Raw genomic sequence first — 24225 nt, 5'->3', positions numbered from 1 at the left:
AGAAACCTCAGAATCGGTGCTGTAGGCCAAATCAAGTATGCTAGGAATAATGTCAAAACTACTTTACACCTGTAATGAAAAACCACCTGCCTATGAAGACCAAGTTTGTTGTTTCCCTTAAGTGGTCTTCACGTTCAAGTGTCACTGTAGTACAATCTGTTTGAATCACGGATTCTTTATTTCTATAACAAGAAGAAATCTATTGAACTGCTTTAGATGGGTTACCAGTATTGCCTCCTAAGACATTTATAAAGATCACAGTAATAACATTATATTTTTGATCACTTGGTCTTACGGCCTCCTCTTCTTTCAGACATTTAAATGCTAACTTTATTGGAGGAGCTCGCACCCTTGAATGTTTTTTAAAACAGATAGATGGCGCCAAACAAACGCTGTGAATCATCATCATCATCCTCACATTTCAAAATACCTGTTGTAAGGAATGTGCCCTTGTTCCAAGTGTGGAAGAATCATGCCCTTACCTTGCAGTAGTGTCCTGTTCCTACAGTACTGAAGATCTTATCAATGGAGTTGTTGGAGGGCAGCGTGCAGTTGAAGACGTTGTACTGTCTCTTGAGACGTTGAGGGATGTCGTTACGCCCTCCTCCTGGTTGGATCATGGCTGCTAAGAACTGGATGTCAACAATACTGGTGAACTCACCAGGCTTATCAAGACTGTAGAAACCTCGGGTTCCCATCAACTGACGAACGATCTCATTGGTGATCTGAAGGATCAAATGTACATGTTCATATGTCATATTTTCAAGAAACATAAAACGGGCCAAATTAATTTTTCACATACATCTAAAATAACAATACTTGGTAAAGGTATGAATAATGTAGTTGTTAACTGTATATACCTTTCAATGCTTGAGGATTCTCCTTTCAGTTTGCACACATTTCTTTTCTAACTTTGATAAAGTAACACCTTTCCAATTTTGATGCATAATTAGCAGAAAAGAAAGGAATATTAGGGAGGAAACCTCAATATTAAATCCTAAAAAACGTTAATAGGGCCCCCCTTTAAGCCTTCTCTTGCCCTCCCCCACTCCTAATTTATTATTTTTACGCCATTATTCTTCTTGTATCTAGACATCAATTGACATGATGCATTTTATTTTCCACTTCCTCTTCCATTCAATTATTCAAACTTGAAAAACTATGATTGTATTTAAGATGTATTGATATTCTCTTTCCAGCCCTTCGAGAATTCATGATTCTAGGGCCCCATTTCACAAAACTTGTCATCAGTGACAAATTACAGATTTTGTTATAAGCTAATGAAATCCTTGCTCCTGATTGGTTATCAGCAGATTCATCACTGATTTCTGTCATTTGTCATTGAAAAAGGGCTTTGTGAAACGGGTCCCAGACTTTGGTTTTGATTCAACATACCTGATCTCCCCATTCGTTGATGACAGGCATGTTCAAATCATCAATGAAGACGGTCATCTTCTTGCCAGCAGGAGGTCCATAGGTCGTACCCACACGCTTGTCTACGTAGCTCTCAACGGTACGCTGCAAACAAGACAAGCAATAATGGAGTCAAGTTACGCAGCTTTGAATAAAGACATTCTAAAGCTTTTTTCTTGACCTCTCCAAAGTGAAACACAAGAATGCACAGACAAAAAAAGTCAAACAATACAAACACAAACTACAGGAGAGGAAAGAACGCACGGACAAAAAAAAAAGCTCTTATTGGCTGTCAAATAAGAAGACGCTAGCTCTCCTTACTGGATGGTTTACCGGGTCATAACAAGTCATTGAACAACTTCTTTCTATCAATACAGAACACGACAGTTAAAACCTGTTCCCATATACAAATGAAGAACTACTGTCATTGTCAATGATACTTTCATCTCTTATACATGACTGCATTTGATCAATCGTTCGATTGGGTTCATTATCTTTATCAATACACTTATTTGGAATGTCATGGACAAGCAAGTTGCAACAGATTTGGCAATTGATCCCTAAATGAGCTATTTTTGATCTCCCATCTCCTTCCTGAAACATTTCAGGATTCAAGATACTAAAGAGAAGACTCATTCAGAAACATACATGTATAATTGGATATCATAATAATAATAATAATAATAGATCACATTCATAAAGCGCCTAATACATTGTTTCTAGGCCCAGTGGTGCTGTTGTGAAGTGAAGTTAAGTGAAGCAAAGTCCTTACAGAAAATAAAAGCCGGGACGACAGCACCACGTTTACACAATATTATTCAGTACAAAATTACAGTATGTTACGCTATGTTACGTTACAAAATTACAGTTTGTTACAGATTAATGAATATATCATTGGCTTTAATAATGTATATTCTACACCATGAGTGAGCAGAGTTAAGTACAAACTATGTTTGTCTATGTGAACACACCTGGAACATGTTAGGTGTGGTGGCAGAGGAGAAGTTGAGACTCTTGAAGAGATGGTGTTCAGGATCATACTTGCTGGAGTATCCCTTGATGACCACAGTCTTAGCTGTACCCTGCTCACCTGTATTAATAGACACATTTAAGATCAATCAATTCACAATGGTACTACGACAGTCACTTTCTTAAATATGATGACTACACGTACCACACTATAATTTCGCTTTTCATTTTGATCAAATTGTTTATCTTTCATAATCTATTTCTATATTTTTGGCAGTCCTTCTATTTTAAAACTTACCCCTACAGCTCTGCCTGCAATCCAGAGCTGTTATTTATTCTTTGCTCATTCTTGACCTCATGTTCTATCTACTGCATCCTTTCTTTAATCAGGCCCACAATCAATCATTCTTTTTTTGTTGTAATTGCTGTTGTTGCTGTTGCTGCTGTTGTTATTGTTGTTGCTGTCGTTTACTTTTTTGGTTTCAACAGCACAGATCCCTTTCTTTCTCTTTCTCTCTCACACACACTCCCTCCCTCTCTCTCTCTCTCTCTCTCTCTCTCTCTCTCCCCTCCCTTTCTCTCTCTCTCTCTCTCTCTCTCTCCCCCTCTCTCTCTCTCTGTCTCACACACACACTAACTGAAATCTTACCGATAAGAAGCACTGCCTTGTCCTGCTTGGCGATGGTATGTATCAGGTAGTCTGTGCAAACATTGTCTACATTAGGAACCAAGATGGAGGAATACTCTGGTGTGGAATCGGTAGGATAGATGTACTCTGGTACCTGTAATAACAATTATACCAAACATAGAAATCATGATGATGATGATAATAATTGATTCTTATTGAGTGCTATTACAGACAAAATGATCAACAACAGAAAAGAAACATACAAATCATAACAATCAAATAAGAAAGAGTAATCAAGATATTATGAACAAAAGGAAATTTAGATACACCAAAAATACATTATGGATTCAAGATGGAAAGAGTTGATGATGATGATTAAAGTAGTAGGTTCTAATTTTTTGTTTATTCTCAGAAGTAGTGAGGTATGTTTGTTGTGCTCCAGTATCCATCTTTTATGTATTTACTTCCAACTTCACTCCCTTTTTATAGTCTTTTAGATGGCAAAAGGTACATAATTATTATATTCTTCTTTGTAATTCTCTCGGTTCATCTAATAACCTGTTTATTTATTTATTTTTAAAGCAATATTTATAAGGAGAAAAGAAAAGATAGTAGAATACTACTTACCCTATCTGACCAATGCTCCCACTGACCATCATCTCTGACCACAAACTCAAAGATGGTTTGACCAGCACTAGTAGTAGGTAGCAGAAGACCGCCTCTCTCAACTAACCAGGCTTCCATCTGAAAAAAAAGCAGCAAGTTTAAATCTCAGCTTATTTTGGATAAACAATAAATTCACGTCTAGCTTCAAAAGAAGAAATATCACTCATAAATGACGCCATCATTGTTTCAAGATAATGCATTGTAATATCATCCCCCCCCCCTCCCATGAGCAGCAGTTCTCATTCAAAATTGATCTAGAAAGCCAGTGACTATAAGATCAAAATTCCTTTTAACTTCTGATACTCCCCTATCAGTTTAATAAAAACAAATACAGCAGCTTATCCATCGTAATACGTTGTTCTTCATCAACAAATATAAAACAACAACTGCTTAGAAAAGGTGCTATATCGAATACATGTGGTATAATAATAATAATAATATTGGATATTTATATAGCGCATGCATGCATGGTGCTTAAGGCGCTTCAACTATTACCCCGGCTCTGCTAGGCTGCCGATTTCGGCGCTCACAGCATTCAAGCAGTTCCTTCCTACCGGTACCCATTTAACACCTGGGTGGAGAGTAGCAAATGTAGAATAATATCTTGCCAAAGGACATTAGTGCTGTGGCGGGACTCAAACCGCGGACCTTGTGATCGACAGTCCGACGACTTATCCACTAAACCACAACACCCCTACAGATAGGATTGGTTGGATTGGATTTGAAATCCATCTTACCTTCTTCCTATCATCCAGCTCGAGGAGAGCTCCTAGAGACCACATAAGACAGAAGATATAGAGTCTCTCAAGATGCTCTCTAGATGGGTTAGAATCCTCTCCAGGGATCAGACCAGACAGCAGATCAATCGTCTGCCTCACGTACATACATTCAAGCACCTACAAATAAGCAGCATAGGAAAGAATAGGATTAATTATGAGTGCATAAGTAAAGAATTAAAATGTACATTAGCAAAAAAAGAGAAGATCAGAGAAAGACAGAGACAGAGAGAGGGGTAGAGAAAGAGGGAGAGAGAGTACTTGTGTAATGGTTCATTATTCATATAAACCTACTAATACTTCCAAGTTAAAAGTTCAAGCTAAAGTATTCTTTCAACATTCCATTAAAAGAGTAACAACAAAATACTATATAAGCAGACATAAATAACATCTGGGCCCTGTCTTCTGAAATATTTTGATTAATCCAAATCAATCGCAAGTCCTCCAATCAATCGCAAGTTTGCAATCTCCTATCTCTTATGCACATATTTGCAATTGATATGAATCGCAAAATATTTGCAATTCATATCAACTCTGTATAAGACAGGGCCCTGAATTTCAACTTTTCAGCAATAAACATCTTTTCAAAGACATGTCATTTAGCACATACTTGAAAGGATCTCTACACTAGGCTGAAGTGTTAACAAACTCACAAGTGGGTTAAGACTAAAACATTGAACTAGAGAAAACATAATGTAGAGGAGGTTGTCATCATCAGTGCTGCATTGTGGGAGCAGCTATGGGCAAGAAAACACAGCACATGAGAGATAGAGGGCCACATCAGTAGGTGCAGAATCCCTTTAACTTTACAAATGCAATGAATGCAATCGATATCAATGAATGCTATCAATATCAATGAATGCAATCGATATCAATGAATGCGATCAATATCAATAAATGCAATCAATGAATGCGATCAATGTCAATAAATGCAATCAATGAATGCGATCAACATCAATAAATGCAATCAATTTCTTCCTGATCCACTGAGATACTCACCTCCATCTTGGGGATAAGACTCTGAATGACATAGAGGTACAGGTCCTTGTAGGTAGACTCAAAGAGAGCCATCAGTAGTTCTTGCTGGGTGGCTGGTCTGGTGAACAACCAACCCTAAAGGGTGAGACAAACAAAACAAATCATTTAACCCATTGCCTACTAGAGCTGGATAACCCCTGTATTAACCCTACAGCAATGAATTAATTCAGTAGTCAACAGGTTAAGAAATGAATACAGGATCAGTATATAAAATATGGAGTATGTCAAGACTTCTCCACACAGGACTCATAAACTTTTAAGTTTGCATAGCATTGGTTCACAGGTTCTAGAGGTAGAAAGGCTACCATAAAGATATTATTTCGGGGGGGGGGGGGGAGGGGGGGAGGGGGGGGGGGTAGAAGCTGCATCCAACAGTGACCCCTATGAATAGTCATGGTGATATGTGTATGAAATATAGCAACGTGAAGCATATTACCACTTTATCCTTCATCTTTCCTGCATTTCTTTTTTTTTTTTTCTCAAAGTGGTACTCCCTTGTTTCAAAATAAACCTTCATAATGGGTATTTACCTGTAGGATAGGCAGCCAATCCATGATAGATGAACTCATGTAGACCATACCATTCCTAGACACTGTGGCAGGAGAGGCATTGTCAATGTTGTGAGGCTCAAAGATGACCTTACAGTTCGGTGACATCTGGATACGATCACCGTTGGCCAGGGTGAGGGTCTTGTTGTCATCCAGAACACTGTTGAGGTTCTCAATCCAGATGGCATCCACTGGTCCATCAAGTACAATCCAGATGTGCTCTCCCTGATAGGAATAATGCATGGGTGAAACGTTAATTTGGAGTGTTCTCCCTGATAGGAATAATGGGTGAAACATTTATTTGGATAAACTCTAACCAGATTTGTGTAAACAGTTCTAAGGACTTACATGTTTTCCACACAAGTATTCACATGTTAATGCTGAATAGAGATGTTGGGTTAAGAGAGCTAGAAAGAATGCATTGATCATAAACCGTGATTGGTAAGTTTGACTTTAGTTGAACTCAGAACAATTAACACATATGCTGATGTACAATTCCATGATAAATCTTTCATCATTAAATAATTTTCTTTACAATAACAATGTTATAAACAAGGTTAACTTCTGCTCTCAGCACTTAAATAACATACCAAAAGTCATATTGAACATATGTGTTTGATGAGAGATTAACAACAAAAGAGCTTTAAAGATAGATGATTAATAATACTTATAAATTTTATTATTGCCACTATCTACATTGTGTATATACTTTGTGTTTAATAGTTGGTTCATTGTTCATGTTTGTACTTTCATACACTATAGACCTACATGTATTATCGTTTGTATCTTTGTGTCATTATCTATGTATAATGTATAAGAAATTTATTCACAAGTCATGCATTGCTATTTATACTTTAATGTTTATTTGTACTCTCATACCCCAAGAGAGGGTCAAAGAGTCAATAAAATTCTAGAAATTCTACCTTCTTAGCTTTGAGAGTCTTCCTCCAGAGTGTAGAGAAGATACCATCAGTCCAGTCATTGGTAGCTACATCCAGCCTTCCAAACATCTGAGGTGCAGTGATAGCCTTAGGATTCATCCTCATCTCCCTATGTGGGGCCTTACACTCACCCATTGCTTTCATTAGGGTGTTGATACACTTGGTCTTACCTAAGAATAGACAGAGCAAAATTATAATAATAATATGTCTTGTTTACCCAGGGAAGCCTTACAAGTATTCATACTGTTCTCCCTGAGAGCCCTGCAATCATATTATTACCCCGGCTTTAACCAAGCTACCATTAAAAGGTGCTCAAGCAAGGAATTTCTTCTTACCGGGTACCCATTTACCTCACCTGGGTAGAGTATGGCAAATGTAGATTAATGTCTTGCCAAAGGACAGTAGTTCCGTCTCACTACCCAAACGAACTACACAAACAATGCATTTAAGATTCTTTAACTTTAATGCTCTAATATTGATTGCAAGACATTTTTCTTGTTGAGATTAAATCTAGCTTAGATTCAATCAGTCAATTCATACTTCTTCTTTTTTTCTTTTGTTTGGGGGGGGGGGCGGTCCTTTTTCCTTCACTGTGCCTTAATTTGAACAGGAGTCTCACCAAACATATTGATTCTTTTCATTGGTAAGATATTCATATTAGAGAAAAGAAGTTCCTATCCATATTTGTGCATATTTAGTTTCAGATACATCTCCAGTTAAAACAAGCCCCTATGAAAGAAGCATTTGATCACAATGTCTTTGCAATGTGATCTGAACTATGAGCTAAATCTTGAATTGTGTTTAATACAGGCTATCACTATGATTGGGTTTACCTGCACCGCTAGGTCCCAGTGTCATCATGCCGTGACGAACGTTTTGAGTCTCATACAGCTGAATGAGCTTCAAGGTCCATGGAGGATGATGCACTAAGCCAGCTTCACGGATCTACAACAAATACAAAATGTATGGAACTTTAGCATTTGTGTATCGTACAAGAACAGTTCAAAAATACATTAAAAAATACATTAAAATATTATTTCAAAAATGCATTCAAAAAGACATTCAAAAACACATTTAAAAATACGTTCAAAAATACATTAAAAAATTTAAGCAAGCCTCAATGACAATGGTTTGAAATTAGGTTTGCAATAAGTTTACTAAACATAACCAAAACCAATGGATGCAGCCTACACTCTAATTTTCTCACACAGTAACTAGTAACAAGCGAATGAAACAAGATGCCCCTAAGCACATTTCACAGGAATATGAATTATGAACAGAGTTATGATCGATGTCAATTTCAAGTTGCAATCACCGTGCATCAATCTCAGCTCTTTCTACGATGAGGCCCAAGGCCATGTTGCACGAAATTTACCATTGATGGTATATATAGTATATATAGTATACAAATATATAGTATATTGTAAAATACATATACAAATTTCCTATTAAGATGCTCAGCAAGCAAAGTGCTGATATTTAATGAACATTAGAATGAAAATTCAAACACCTTACCTGTTTCTCTATGGCAGCCTCAATTTCTGGGTACCCAGCCTTGTCTAGAGTCATACCAGGGAACAAGTCATCAATGAGAGATAAGAACAAAGGCTCATCCTCATCCACCTGTATAAACAAACAACATCAAATCATAAAAGACTCGGCCACAAAATAACATAACAATTAAAGCAAGGCATCTCTTTTCACGTAATAACATGTATTACGCTAATAATTACTTGTCAAAAAATATATTGCAGATGGACTCACTTCCAAAATTACATATTCATAAGTTCTTTTATTGTCCACGGTAATAAAAGCATAAAAGTGTACAAATGAGTTAAATGCTTATAGGGCAAGCAACTGTAACAACTTAAAATACAACCCAAATACAATTAAACAAATTGTGAATGAATAATAATGACATTGACTACAGTATATCTATTTTAAGAAAAGTGTAGACTATCATGTTTCAATCTATTAATACATGTTGTCATTCCAAAATATTTCACTTAAATAAATATATCTTGATATCTGTTATGATCTAGAAAGGCCTTCATTTTATGGCAAATGACATGCGTTTAACACTTGTTTGGCTGTCAACAGACAAAGCTACAGCTTAACAAGATGTTCTCCCTTCTAATACAGTCAAACCTGCTTTTATAGTGACCCCTTGACTACAAAGACCACATTTTTTATTTCCCTTGAAAATGGTTTCTCATTGAAACATGTACTAAAGGAACATGTACATAATCACCACCTGCCTATAACAACCCCTTTTCTTGTCTCCCTTGGATGGTCTTTATAGACAGGTTTCACTGTTTAGATGAAAGAAAAGAAGCTTACCAGTTTGGAGAGGTTCATGTCTCTGAGAACCCTCATCACGATCATGTTCTCACTGTCTCCTGGGTTGGATCTCTTGAAGGCTCCCAGTGTACGCAGCACAGATAGGATGTTACGTAGACCAAAGTCATAATGAACCTACAATCAGAAACAAAACATTGTTAAACTGTGTAATCTAGGCTCTAGTAGGCAAGCTCTAGAACATCATTATCATAACAGAATAACCTTAATTATGCTGTCTGCCACGTATAGCTTACTACTGTATATGTAGACAACTCACATGCATGTCTCAAATCTTTCGATTGACATAGCATTGATATGTGCGACGTTGAAAGTACACAACAATATGCAGACAACGCCTGAAAGACATTTGGTTTTCAAGTCGAGTTTTCTAGTACACATTATGTTTTCGCTATTGAATAGAATAATACAAATATGAATATTCATATTAACAACATTTCTATTGCAGGTCCACAAATATAGAAATATACAACATAACTGAGAAGTCTTTCAAGACTCACATTGAGTCATCATCTTTGATTCAACAGTTAGATGCTCTAAAAAGTAACCCAACTATCCTTGACAGGAAATAGATCTTATCATCTCATATGGTCTCACCTGCTTTGTAAGCTGTTCCTCGCACAGCTTGTAGAGTGTGTAGAACTTGCGAGCCAGGATGACGTTACCCTGGAAACCACAGGCAGCCAGCTTGACCCTCATGATGATCTGACGGTCAGGTACCATCATGGCTACGGTCCTGAACTGGATCTTCAAGTTCTCGGGCAGCTCCTGACGTCCAGCATATCCAGGGTTCTGTGGAAGGCGAATAAAATGAGCTTGATAGTGATTTCACATGAAAGATTTTTCAGCTACACAGATGTGTTAGTGAAAGAACAGCTTGAAATTGTTAGGATTGGAAGTATAGTATTAACAATGTTAACTGATATTCTCTAATTTGTAAGCTTACAAACCTAATCTAGTATCAATGACAATAAAGAAAGAGACTCACATTATAGAATTAAACTAAATGTTCCTACTATAAAGAAGATATATAACTTGACCTTGCTCTGCCAGTGAACTCTGATAACTTTGAAATGGATACACCTGATTTTATATCAGAAGGTAGAAAATATCTATTCTTATTCCAAACACAGAGGTATGCTTGCAAGCCACACTTTAGAATTAACAGATAATTGAACAGGTGCACAATCATTGTTAGCAATACTACATATCTCTTTTCATGCGTTCATATTACAAAAGTAGGATTTTATTGCAGTTGATATACTTTCATCAATCTCTTACCATGGTCAAGAAGATACCAAACTCAGGGTCCATGTCAACGATATCACCATCAGTGAAGACAAAGTTATTCTTGCGTTCCTTCTTACAGCAGAGTACAATGTAGATCTGCTGAGCAGCCACAGAGAGTACAGGTAACTCAATACGATTGAACTCATCGAAGCAACCCCAGGAACCAGACTGAGCCAGACCTAAACAAACAAGAGAGGACATTTGTTTTCATATTAGAGATTCGTTGAGTAAACACATAGGCTACAGTTAACCAAGTACAACTGACTCAGTCAAAGAACGTGAGAAGCCAGACATAGTCAGATACAGAATCTGGTTTATAAGAGTACTTAAACAAAGAAACATTTTAATGAAGAAAAATAAAGTTAATGTGGTTGGATGAGCAAGTGTGCACTTGTAAAATGGCGACTGGCCAGAATGCTGCCCAGGGAGTGGAGAAGTTGCATACATTGTGTGCGGGTAAGCCTGAATCCGATGACCGGGGTAATTATATATCAGTAAAGCGCTTAGGCACATCGTTGTATCAATGTATTGGGCGCTATATAAAAGCCGAATATTATTATTAAACTTACCTTTGTAGATTCTGCCAAGTCCTCTGAAGTCCATCTGATCAGAACAGTTGAAGACCACCACATACTTGCCCAAGGCCTTTCCCATGTCTTTGGTTGTTTCAGTCTTGCCCGTACCAGCAGGGCCGGCTGGGGCACCACCCATACTCATACCCAAGGCCTGGGCTAGAGTGATGTAACATCTGAGCACAGCAGAATAAAGAAATCAAATCATAGAATTAAACATTTTCCTAATGATTGTTTTGGAGCATCTTGCAGGGCATTAAAACGCCTACTTGATAATTCTTCTCTTAAATTCACCTCTCCAGTTTGTACAGTGTCGTGGTGGAGTGGATATGTCACCGGACTGTGGATCGCAAGGTCTGCGGTTCAAGTCCCGCCGCGGCACTAATGTCCTTTGGCAAGACATTGATCTAAAATTCACCTCTCTAGTTTGTACAATGGAGACGGCTTTATAATCCAATGTCAAAGGTGATATGGTGAGATAACATAACAAGAATTTCCCATTGCTTTCCTCTCCCATACATATTTGAACATGGAAGATTCTTCTACCCACATGGTGTACCCGCAAACTTATTGAATGATATACACACTACCAAGCAAAGCCAACCTTTAAGGATCATCTGGAAGATTCTTTTTTTTCATTTCAATATTCCAACTGTACGAAACTAGAGTTTAAGGTGTTAGGAAACATATCAGCTACAGGATTACACTCATTTTTTTAGCCATTTAAGATTTGGCTGCAAAGAACATGATACACTACATTACATGCGTTTATGGGACAAAATAAATTCCTGTTTTGTCCCTCCCTCCAAGATGCTGGACATACCTGTCAGTAAGTGGAGTGATCACAAGTCTGTCTGTGCATCCCACAGGTTCATTCATGTAAGAGAAGTCCACATCAGTGATGGAGATGATACAAGCATCTGTGTCTTCGTTGAAGTAGAAACGAGACTGCTTCAGCCACTCAAAGTCATTGACGGACTTGATGTGCATGCGTACCTTTGAAATGCAAGAAAAGATTTGCATTTTGAGAAGCGTCAGTTCCTGTTCATTAAAGGTCTGGTGATGGATCTGCTACAGTTTTTTTGTCCTTTATGTTTAGCATATCACTCTAAATTTCCCTTCATTCTCTAGCCCCGTCTCCCGATCTATTTGATCCATTGCTCTACCCCTCACACAATCTTTCTCTCTTTCAGTCTTATTCTAGTCATTTCCTTTTCACTACCTCTGCAATTGGCTCTATATAAATATTCAAATTAAACTCTACAAGCTTGTGAAACCCTGTTCAACTACATGTAGTCAATTTGTATCCTGTAAATGCAGAACAATTTACTCCAGCAATCTGCACATCAGTTTATCACTTTCAAACCAACTGTTAACATGAATGTGAAGAAATCCATTCAAAGATGGATGACCTTTGACCTACCAGGTCATCAAAGATATCCCTCTGATGGACGTGGATGGTGACGAGAGTCTCAAACTTGGTTCTTTCATACTTGGTGAGTTCTTGAGTGGTCATATCAATCAGCATGTTCAGCATGTCAATGAAGTACTGGTTGGTGGTTGCCATGATCTGTACATAGAAGAGAATAACATTCATATTGTATTTAATATTTGTAATATATTTAGATTTTGATGTAACATTGAGTTTTATTTTGTTTCATTATGCATGATTTATGGTTGTACGTTTTAGTCATTCATATTTTGATCGTTTATTGTGTTGTACATTGACTTTGTAAAATGAGCAATTTCAGCTTTCCAGCTGCATGTTCTTTTATTGCAATAAACCGAATCAATAAACAGATTAACATTCATATCATCAAATCACCATCTTCCTACAACGATGATAATAACAGTTAGGTTTATAAAAATGATTTCCTCTAAGGATACAAGACAATGCATCCACACCTTTATCATGGTATTAAGCCCTAATTACTGTTGTTATCTAACTTAATAAATCCAATGGTCCTCTCAGGAATTGATCTTAATCATCTTATAACATGTTACTGTAAGGGAAGCTATACAGTTGACACAATGTGCAGCCACAATAGAATCTGCACTCATACGTTTCTCAATCATGCACACAACTGAGGCAGTCAAATCGATGGCCACAATTATACATCTATCAGAGAAAAGATCAGATGACTAACCTTGCGATCAGAGCGAGCATTCTTGAGAGCTTCCTCACTGTCCCTAGTCCAGATCATCTGGATACCAAGCAGACCGATCTGCGCTGCATACGTGTTCTCAAACTCAATCAGGTTAAAGTTCTCCTTGTCCTGGAGACCGATGTACGACGTCCTGATGATAGTGTGAATAGACTTCTTCACATTGTTCAACAGTTCTCCTAGCCACATCTCAACATTACCCTACATGAGGAGAGAGAAAGAAAGATGATTATAGCAAGGTGATGAAAGGATGTTCCTAATTCAGAGCTCATTGAAAAATGTGTCTATATATGCTACTTTCATATTATATAATCTGTATTTCATCATGTAATCAACATCAATAAAAGAGACAGACTACAGGACCTAATTCTTGTAATATCAATAATACCTGTACATATCAGAAATATTATAAATTTTCTAAAATTTATCAAGAACTGAAACTTCATACATTCTCTCTTGATTACAACATCTAAACTAAGACTATGACTTCACCGATTCTATGTCACATACTCCAGCGACAATTCCTCTGCAGTCAATTTCCTATACTTTAAAAAAATCTAATTTCAACCCTGAACAAAACACTCTGCCTAACCTCAAACCTAAATGCTTAATGGAAACCATAACCCCAACACTGTATCTTTTACAGAATAATGCCCGGATCAAATGTTAAGTAAATGAATTACCTGAGCATTGACTGGTTTGACCAGTTCAATCTTCTCCTTCTCCCTAGAGCTGATGGCGAGGATCTGATCGTAGTTCTTCTCATGGAAGTCCACTGTCTTCACATTGTCAAACAGACCTTCAAGATGAGCCTGTAATCAATCGACAACATCATATCAACATTAAGGAAATGGCTATTTATAATACAATTATGTACTTGTAACAATATGGTGTGAATCAAATAGTCACTAAGTCACCTCAACACAAACTACCAGAGGTGCATAAAGATTTTTTCAACTAACAAAAGATAATCATGTTAGTTTTCTCCCAGAGTCTATGCCAAGGAAACCTGATCTCACAGATTTCTCTGTTGACAAATGATTAATTAGAATAGGGCAAGTATTATCATAGCACTTGAGCTACTATTAGTCATTTGTTACCAATTTAATAGAAGAAAACAGGGGCTTTGAGAGTCTTTTGATTTCACTGGAATAGCACTTGCATTGACGATCTGATAAAGACTAAACTGTATCTACACTGTATGTTAGTATATCGAGAATCTGATAAGCTCTTTCAGAAATACACAAGATAAATTCCCATCAGTCAGAAGGGAATTTTTGTTATATGTTGAAAACTTCTTCCAACATAAAGTTCCAATAATTGCCTGAATCAAATACCTGATGTGATCTGTACAATATAGGTTCAATGTTATACAGTAGGTTTGTGGTTGCACCAGGTGTGAGAGAGGGAGGATTGAGGAGTCCTGAAAAGGACTCTCGGTAATCTTTCTTGAGGGTGTGTAGTCCTGAAAAGGACTGTTGGTGTAGTCTTGAAAATGGTTCAATGTTTTCAAGATTCAGGGTAAAACACTGACCTGGATGGTATGTGAGTCTGAAGCCTGTCCAAGGATCTCCAACAGGGCAGGATCAGAGACGAAGAAGAATCGAGGGAAGACCAGACGCTTCTTCTCCAGGTAACCAGTCAGTGACTTCTGACAGATCTCCAACTGTTCTAGGAGATGGGGTAGGAGCTGTGAGAGGGTGTCATCACCCACGCAGCACTGGACTACATTGGTGTCCTCATGGGCCCGCTGCATGATCTTCACCCAAGACTTGTCAATGTTACTGAACCTCTTGGCTTCCTGGAAGGGGAGTAAAGATGGGTGAAAATATTTGGGGTTATGAACAAAAATGAAATAAAATGTAGACTCCTATTCACACACAAAGTTTGATGGTAAAACTGGTATTGATACAGAATAATACATTTAAACTTTTGGCAGAATTACATGGCCATGGCTGAAGTCCTTCCAAACAGTAATGATAAGAACACATTATATAAATCTACTCTTTAAAATATGAACATGTGACTGTGGATCATACAACTTAGCTTAACACCTACATCTCTTTAATTCTGTCTTCTTTCATTTCCCCCATGATTATGGTATTCACTATAGAGTTTGACTCCATTATTCCTCACCTGTGGCAGCTGCTTAGCGATGTCACCACCCACAAAGACAGCTTCCAGATAGACCCAGAGGTTCTGCACTTGCATCCAGTTCTCAATGATCTCAGTGGTGTTGGACAGACGCTGGACCCACTTCTGGATTTCAGGCTTGAATGGGGCATTGTACCTGCATGGAAAGCAAAAAGAGTCAACCGTTGAAGAAGAGTGCTACAAATGAGAACTGCTCAATAGATAGTGGGAGTAGTGATTTTGGTGGTGGTCATGATTCTGTTCGTGTTTGTGGTGGTGGTGATGACGACGACGACGACGACGATGATAATAATGATGGTAGCATCAACTTCTTGGGGAGTCAGCTAAACATTAAGATATCACTTTGCTTTCATAATTTGTCAACTTTATCAACCATTATCAGCCTTCAAGCTACACATACTTTTCTTTCCATTATTTACAAGGAAATTGACTTTTTGATAACAACAGTAGTGATAGTAATGTAAACAGAAAGATGAGGATAGCGTTGATAATGCTCATCATGATGACAATGGCAGTTATACCGATCTGTTGCTCATAGGAGAAGCCAGTACCATGAGACTGACTTCTCAATGAAACATGCATGAAATAAACCTGTACATAAAGACCAACTGCCTTTGAGGACCAGTTTACTCCCTCAAGCGGTCTTTCTATACAGGTTTGATTGAATGAATACTGACCTGTTGCTCATTAGAGAAGCGAGTACCATGAGACTGTCTTCCATCATGGAGATGATTTCTCCTGTAGTATCACCCTTCAGCATCAGCTCACCACGGGTCTTGAAGCTACCAAACTGGAAGTCCTGTACACTCCACTCAGCCACCACCTGCTTTAGCTTGGCTTCAATATCCTTCTCCTTCACAGCAGAGATACAGATATCCTGAACAAGAGATAAAACATAACATGGTCATTTGTCATAACTTGTTCTAATTATTGATCAAATTATTTGACAGACGGTCCACCCGTAGAGTAAAAAAACACGCTTGCTTACATTTTATTTTATCACCTGATGAAGTGTTGCAGCGGCGCACGAAACGTCATGATCTGTTAGATCTCTTATTGACCATACATTGCGAGACAAATGGATATCACTAGCAATATTATTTTCGATAACATGGTCATGTTTACAGTTTCTTGTAAAGTGGTCATGTTTGCAGTTTCTTGTACAGTGGTCATTTCTGCCATGAAGCAATGATTCAATACTCTCCAGTACAATAATACAAGAAACAGAGTACTATAATATAAAACATTCGAAACAATTAGGCAAACAATTTCAAAACAGACAAAACCTTGTCCTTTTACAGAAATAATTTTTACGACATCCAAAATTGTTAAACTTTTTTTCTGATTAGATGATTACAAAATATCTCTCCACTGTTTTAACGGGCTATTCAATATAATCATCATTGATGTATTAAGCTTTATGAGAACTAATTATAAATTCAAATAATTATGATCACTATTCAATACTCAAAATCTCCATCACAAAATAGCTCACCTCAATATCTTCCTTGTTGGGCAGGAGAGGTGCAGTCATGATGTTACGCAGGAGGAATGTATCAGAATCCACATCAAAGGTATGGCTAGTGAGGGTAGCGATGCGGTCCCAGTGACGTGTCATCATAGCCTTGTTGGCCATCATCTCAAGGAGGGGACAGCATTCACTGAAGTCATCAATCTTCTTCTTCAGGTCCATGAAGGCCTGCCATTCCTTGAGAGCCTTGGGCAACTTTCGGCATCTACCAATGGACATTGGGAATGAGAGAGAGAGAGAGAGAGTGATTAATCCATTCATCAGTAAAATGCATAAGAAGGGTTATCATATCAGTTGTAACTAGATAAAATGCTACCTCAATTTTTTAGCTTATCAAAATATACCATTTACTATATAAATGTAAACTATATCTTTGATTCAAATTGATCGACACAAGATCACTTACAAGCACTCAGAGCCATCTATATATACACAGAGTTTGGCCAACTTGGTTTCACTGGGTCACAACATGGCGTTTATTCTTTTGTTTTGTGCTTGCCCAACAAAGCAGTAGTCGCCATATTGTGCCCAACTCGAACGGGGTTGGCCAAACTCTGTGTATAGATGGCTCTGCAAGCATGAGCACAACACCCCCCTCTCCCCGAAAATGAATACAATGGGTGGTATTCTCATAAGTTAAGCCGGGACTAAGTCCAGACTAAACAAGAATTTTAGTTCACACTTATATGGAATGCTAGGTTTCATCTTCCTCCTTCAATATTCATGACAAAGATAATCTACCAAAGACTTTGTTGAAATTCAGTTCATACTCATATTATCTTTTTCTTCCCATTTCATTGCAAAATTAATTTTTTGGACACTTTTCATTGAAGGATTAAAATAATCTGTACAGGGTAAATTAGTTTGCAACAGGCACTCCATAAAAGTGTGAACTAACTAAGTAAGCGCTAACTTAGTACGCGCTACCGGAATACCACCCAATAAGTTTAGAACGTACTTGTTTTGGAAGTCTTGCAGCTCTCCATTGATCTTCTCAATGTCGACATCCACCCAGGGGATATCATAGTATCCATTGACCTTCTCAATCACATTATTGTAGAGACCATAGAGCTTCTGCAGCAGGTTGAACTCCTTCTTGATGCGCTGTAGATCAGGATACTCAGTGACAGGCAGACCAAAGAGCTCCTCACCTCCAGAGTAGGTCAGGTATTTACCCCAGAGTTCATCAAACCGGGCTTGGAAGAGCTGGAGACGATCACTCGCCTCTCTGGGTGCAATACCTTGAACCATGGGACCCCTGTGAGGATACAACAACCATTGTAAGATTAGAGTGGCTTATTTTAAAGACCCTCATTACTACTGGGCCAGAAGGGATTAGACCACACAGCGAGGTCACTGACAGGTGGCTATCTCATCAACTCAGCTCTCAACTATCATAAGAAAAAGAGGATCATGGGGGACCAACAGGCACCGATTTGGGAAGTTTTCTATATAAAGGGAGCAAGTAGCTACAAGTAGGACAGTGGGGCTTTAAAGAATATCTATCTACACGTAGCACTTGAAAGAGACTCTTGAAATATTGTAATTATGGGAGAAGGCATAGGACACTAATTTTGAATGACCTTTAACCCCTTAATATATAATTACTCCAAATCTAATCAGTTCATCTCCCTAAAGGATGTTAAGTGGTAATCTACATTTGCCACACTCGACCCAGGTGAGGTAGATGGGTACCTGGTAGGAATCAATTCCTTGAAATGCTAGAGCGCTGTAACGGCAGGTAGGCTAAAGCCGGGTAATAATAATGCGCCTCAGAATAGAATTCTAGATAGACGCCGCAATAGAAATGCCTATTATTATTATTATTATGATACAACAATCAACAGGAAAATGGCTGAGCAGAACAAAGACCCTTATTATAGGAGGCTATGCTGCAATATGTACAACATTTCAGATTTGTAACAGGCATTTGACCATTTCATTTGACCACCATGAAGGTTTGTTAGAAAAGTTTAACCACGTCTAAATAAGGCCCGAGGGGGTTTGTCTTACTTCTCACTGTACTCGTCTACAAAGGCAGTAGCATTCTCCTGGAAAGCGGTCACACCACTCAGCAGGTCACCCTTGAAGTCTGGCTGGATAGTCACTAGGTGATCAGCTACTTTGATGAACTAAACAAACAAATATATAAACAAACAGATGATCAGCTACTAAACAAATAAACAAACAACATCATAAGCAGCTTCAGCAACTGCATTACTATTTCAATAACAGATATTATGAATATCCCCAATAAAATTACAGATGAAAGACACATGATTTTCAAGTTAATGATTAAATTCCCACGTAGTAAATGTACGTGGTAAAGAAGGCATTCATCGATAGAAGTCAAGAACTGCCTATGAAGATTACCTGTGCGGTGAGGTTCTTCCAGTTGTAGGACAGACTGTCCACTTTCTCTGCATTGCCATCAGAGAAGATGAGCTCATACTTGTGGAGTAGAGCATAAGACTCCTCAATAGGTGAGATAGTCATATCAATGCGTATCTCTGATTCTCTGATCTCAGTCAGCGAAGCCATGGCCGCTCGTACATCATCAAGATCCTTGATAGGTCGGGTGAGACGCTTCTGAAGGTCCTCTATGAAATCAAAGATCTCCTCCATGTCAGCTGAGGCCTTCGAGTTGAGGGCGCGACCAAACGCAACCTTCCATGCCTTGGTTTCAGCAACGAGGGCGCTCTTCAGACGCTCGGTAAGACAGATGACTGAGCCGACCCTGTAGCTGGCTGGGATTTCTTCAATCTTGATCTCATATCCCTGTAGGATGAAAGATGCAAGACAGATTCATATATTTCCTTCATATATACTAGTTTCTTAAGACATAATGTAAATACCGATTGATGTTGCTTATTATTATGTTATATCTATATATATATCAGTAGAATACAGACTACTACAAATGATATAATAATGCCTAGCTTTCAAGTGATATATATAAATGGTAGGCTATATTCTGACCCCCATTTTTATAAAATTGATTTTGAATGATAACGTGCAAAAATTAAAAATCTGCTCACAGTCAATCAGATATGATGAATTCAAAGGCTTACACCTGCACATCATTTCTTATAACTTCTTATTGATACAAAGTTTTATGAAACAGGTGTCATTTATACTGTGAATATAATCCAGAACGAGTTTCTACTTACCTGGTAGTATCTCATCTGTGATTCAATCTCAGACATCAGAGGTTTGGTGTTCATGAACTCTTTCACCTTCTCCTCAGGATCCTTGAGAGAGAAAAGCAAAATAATACAATGAATCTACAAAAATATATCACCTCTTTTTGTTAAAACATTGACTATAAAAAGGTGTATCAACTTTGTTCTTGTGATGAATAGATTGATCAACAATGCTAATAACTTTGTGAGTATTGCACATGTGACTATGTGAGAAGTCTTTAAGTATATATTACTCTTTCAGAAATAGATTTGCTTTACTAGATTTGTATCATCTTTTTCATTGTGATTACTGAATTGATTAATAAAAGCAAAGAGTTTCTACAAACTATATTTAAATGAATTGTGTAAACTTTACTTTGAAATGAATTGCAGATCTTTGCATCTAGATGTGATATAACCTTGCTGCAACATAACAAGATGTCATATGTTTCAACTTTGACATAGAATGTACAGAAACAAATGATGAACAATAGGGGATACTGAGTGTTTGGATACCAAATCATTGAATTAAGATGATTGGTCACATTTTCTGTACTACTAAATATAAAAGAAAGAAGAAAAATGAATTGAACTTGAATTGAAATAAAATAAAAACATTACCTCCTTCCAGAGTTCAGAAAAGAGTGTGAATTCATTCAGGATGTCTTGGCACTCGAGCTTGAAGTTACCCACAATGTTATTCAGAGCAATGACAACCTTCAGGACGTCCTTGTGCTCACCAATAACCTTGTGAAGGGGCTTCTGGGTAATGGCCAGCAGAGTGACCTTCTCAGCGTCCTTGTCATCTTTGGCTTCCTCAAGCTCCTATATAGCAAAGTAAGGATAATCAAGGACGATACCGTTAACAAAATAAGCTCAGTGTAGATTTAAAGAAATGTGCCATGGAGTTGTTATGGTAACATTGTAGTGAAGAGCAAAGTGTATGTGAACATTCATCAAAATGTTTATAAATGTGCCTTTCCACTGATGATATTGCATCTTCACAATGACACTCCTTTGCCCCATAAATACCATTTATGGGAGAAATTACACCATTACGGAAAGCAAATCATCCAATAATCACACACATGAAGGGAATTTAAATATATTCTTATTTCTAAAATGCTTGCATATTTTGTTTTCTCATTTTCATGGAAAGCAATATTAAATGATTCAGATCCTTTTATGATTATATATTTTTGAGCAAGAATGAGATGTCAGGGTGATGAAATTTGAAATTTTTGTCTTTTTTTTTATTGCAAATGTTGTGAAATCAGTTTATTTGCTGTCTTTTCATTATGAGTATATACTGCCACTCAAAATCTTTTGCTCAATTGTTACTTTATAGGGGCATACATACAGTTTTGGTCATCAGAATTTCAGCTTTTTTGTTTCATATAGGATATGTAAATATTAACATTTTCATTACTTCTTTTGAATGCTAATAAAACACCATAGGCGCTATTTGGCTGGGATTCAAGCCCTAGTGCACCATTCAATCCACAGTGCAATGACTTATCCACTACACCATGACAACCAACGGACCATAGAATGGTCTTCAAACGCTTAGGCCAAAAGATATTCATGGAGGTTTGTTTTTTCCACTATAAATTGTTATGTTACCTTATGAATTTGATCTGTCACAAATCTTCTTAAACATTTTAAAAACTATTTTCCATCATTGTTTCATTTTTAATTCAAGCTACTAAAAGTATTGTACATGTTCAAAACATAATACATAATGGTGTAAAGTTAAACTTATCAAATTCTAAAAATGCATCATTATATAATTTTTCATAAAACTGTCCTTTTCATTTTCTGTAAAATTCCTAGATATACATAATGTGACAGCCAAAACTTTGGAGGCACATTAATGTCCACAGCCATAAAAAGCTATATAAACACATGAATTAACACATATTCTGCGTCGGAGCCTGGTTGAAGTTTTTAGGGTGGTATTACATCTTAACTGATAATATTTTATATTTTGCAGCCTTCCCTTCCAATATGAGTTAGGGAAGCTTAGCTCCAATCAGTGTTATAGTGCAGATATAGGCTTGTTGTGTGCTATATCTCTGTGGGATTTTAATACGGTCAGTGAAAAGCAGAATGATGAATGAATATATAATGGTTAATTGTGAACATGATGCGTCAACAAGTGAAGATTAAATGAACCAATAGAAGCAAGTCATATATCATATATACACACAGTGTGTAGGCTGGAATGATTTCATTATTATTCCACATTGCACTGTGAACAAATAAAAGGGGAGTGAGAGTTCATTGTGTTTTAACTTGGTTGCGTTTGAAGAAGAAAAAAATGGGTTAAAAATGATAACTTTGCATTCTAAAGCTCTGATACGGTGTTTATCCATATAATAGACATACTCTCAACACAATGCCCCCATCAAAACAAATAATTATAATAATGATAATCATAATCATCATCGTTATAAATACTAATAATAGTATTCAAAATATTAAAATTAGAATTAAAATGTAAAAAATATAGTGTTCTACAGTTTTTTCAAATTGTATCCTATTTAACTTAATGAACATGGAATGTTGAGTTGTTATGAGAAATGAAATGTCAACAAGTATGAATGTGTTTCCACTCTTGACTAAATTCTGTTAATACGATGATGAATGAATTTGAATGCAGTAGACCTGAGGAGAAATGAAAGTAATGTCTGGCAGCTTGTTCTACTAGTGAAGATCAAGTAAAAGATTGTGTATTATTGTTGGCAGCCAGAATAGACATCACATTATAATGATCCTGAAGCGCAGTGTAGTATATTTATATAGTGACTGTGCTGTATAACTTGATCTAATTATCATTATATACGTATAAAGAGAACAAGCTAAGTGATAGCAACATTTGTTTGTTTGTATATATAGTTCTCAACTCCAAATTGCTTGATTATCTGCATTATCTGATTCAGATTCTTTCCTATGGAATACTTCATACATTCACTGATGATGCTGATTGCATTTTGTTACATTTTTTGCGCTTTTAAATCATGAAATAATATTTATGAGTATGTAAGGAATCAGATGAATTTGTTTCTATAAGGTGAGAGTTTGGGTATCCACATTTTATGCTGCATGAGAAAAAGCTATGCTGCATCTGAACTTGCAATATGAATCATTCAGCAAACAAAACTTATAAAGCCTTCTAATAAACCATAAAAAAGTGGCATAGCAAAGGCGGCCTCATAAGTCTGCATCAGTATTCATTATATCAAAACACTCTTTAGATATGCATGACATTATCAATGACCTGCAACATCCAACTTCTTGTCATTCTGTAGGTATTTGCGTAATAAATTTAAAGGCTCATTATTCACTCTGTATGGATACATGTATGAGTTATTCAAAAGCAAAGCCCGAGTATACATTTCATACCGAAGTTAAATGAGAATGCTCAAGCATGGTTTAGAGGCAGAACCACATGACCTCATAATATGGGTTCAACAAGCTGAAAGAAAGTATTTTGCTTACCCCTTTAAAAGATTTCACCATAGCCATCTGTCTCTACATTAAGAATCATACATTGCAATTATGAAAGCTTTCAGCAATCAAATATTCACCTTTTCCCCCATTAATTATCACTTTCAAAAGTTAGTTATCGGTTCTGGAGCTATAGAGGATGTTAAATTTGATGATTTAACAGATGAATTGGGTTAAATTGGAACGTATCAAACCTTTTTTTTTTTTTTTTTTAGGTCGATGTATTAAATGAGATTGGACACATTGGTGTGTTGATGAAATGATGACATACATTTATATCCCAATTGTTGATGATGGATAAATTGATGACATATGAATTCACAAAAGAACATGTCCTGACAATGCAAATGGATAACCTGATACTGTACCTCAACGTTGACAGACATGGTATCATATGAAATCACAACAAAACAAATTATCTTTTGTATGTAACATGAATTTTGTTGTTTTCAATAAATGTTTATGCTGATATGGGCCTGTAATT

At 37.0% G+C, this 24225-nt stretch overlaps 1 protein-coding gene across 4 annotated transcripts in view; it reads right to left on the bottom strand.

Annotated features, from left to right (window-relative positions):
• The window catches only part of LOC590418 (dynein heavy chain 5, axonemal), a 75861-nt gene that overhangs the window by 28236 nt on the left and 23400 nt on the right, over positions 1 to 24225 (bottom strand). For 2 of the 4 annotated variants that reach the window (XM_030995210.1, XM_030995211.1), the window contains 29 exons: positions 23733 to 23765; positions 20853 to 21056; positions 20220 to 20300; positions 19423 to 19827; positions 19063 to 19181; positions 18008 to 18307; positions 17014 to 17254; positions 16196 to 16395; positions 15501 to 15654; positions 14899 to 15165; positions 14048 to 14176; positions 13347 to 13565; positions 12623 to 12769; positions 12023 to 12195; positions 11197 to 11375; positions 10619 to 10806; positions 9935 to 10129; positions 9320 to 9454; positions 8495 to 8602; positions 7813 to 7924; positions 6962 to 7149; positions 6021 to 6263; positions 5452 to 5565; positions 4414 to 4572; positions 3638 to 3754; positions 3032 to 3164; positions 2385 to 2503; positions 1396 to 1518; positions 483 to 725 (listed from right to left, as the gene is read on the bottom strand). In XM_030995210.1, coding sequence (XP_030851070.1) covers positions 483 to 725; positions 1396 to 1518; positions 2385 to 2503; positions 3032 to 3164; positions 3638 to 3754; positions 4414 to 4572; positions 5452 to 5565; positions 6021 to 6263; positions 6962 to 7149; positions 7813 to 7924; positions 8495 to 8602; positions 9320 to 9454; positions 9935 to 10129; positions 10619 to 10806; positions 11197 to 11375; positions 12023 to 12195; positions 12623 to 12769; positions 13347 to 13565; positions 14048 to 14176; positions 14899 to 15165; positions 15501 to 15654; positions 16196 to 16395; positions 17014 to 17254; positions 18008 to 18307; positions 19063 to 19181; positions 19423 to 19827; positions 20220 to 20300; positions 20853 to 21056; positions 23733 to 23765 — 5028 coding nt within the window. The remainder of the gene's footprint in view (positions 1 to 482; positions 726 to 1395; positions 1519 to 2384; positions 2504 to 3031; positions 3165 to 3637; positions 3755 to 4413; positions 4573 to 5451; positions 5566 to 6020; positions 6264 to 6961; positions 7150 to 7812; positions 7925 to 8494; positions 8603 to 9319; positions 9455 to 9934; positions 10130 to 10618; positions 10807 to 11196; positions 11376 to 12022; positions 12196 to 12622; positions 12770 to 13346; positions 13566 to 14047; positions 14177 to 14898; positions 15166 to 15500; positions 15655 to 16195; positions 16396 to 17013; positions 17255 to 18007; positions 18308 to 19062; positions 19182 to 19422; positions 19828 to 20219; positions 20301 to 20852; positions 21057 to 23732; positions 23766 to 24225) is intronic. The other 2 variants (XM_030995213.1, XM_030995212.1) reach the window with 1 other exon arrangement.

The sequence above is a fragment of the Strongylocentrotus purpuratus genome, unplaced genomic scaffold (assembly GCF_000002235.5).
Source record: "Strongylocentrotus purpuratus isolate Spur 01 unplaced genomic scaffold, Spur_5.0 spur5_scaffold_21, whole genome shotgun sequence".
NCBI lineage: Eukaryota > Metazoa > Echinodermata > Echinoidea > Camarodonta > Strongylocentrotidae > Strongylocentrotus > Strongylocentrotus purpuratus.
Note: the sequence above shows the minus strand (reverse complement) of the source record. Positions and strands in the feature narration are given on the sequence as shown.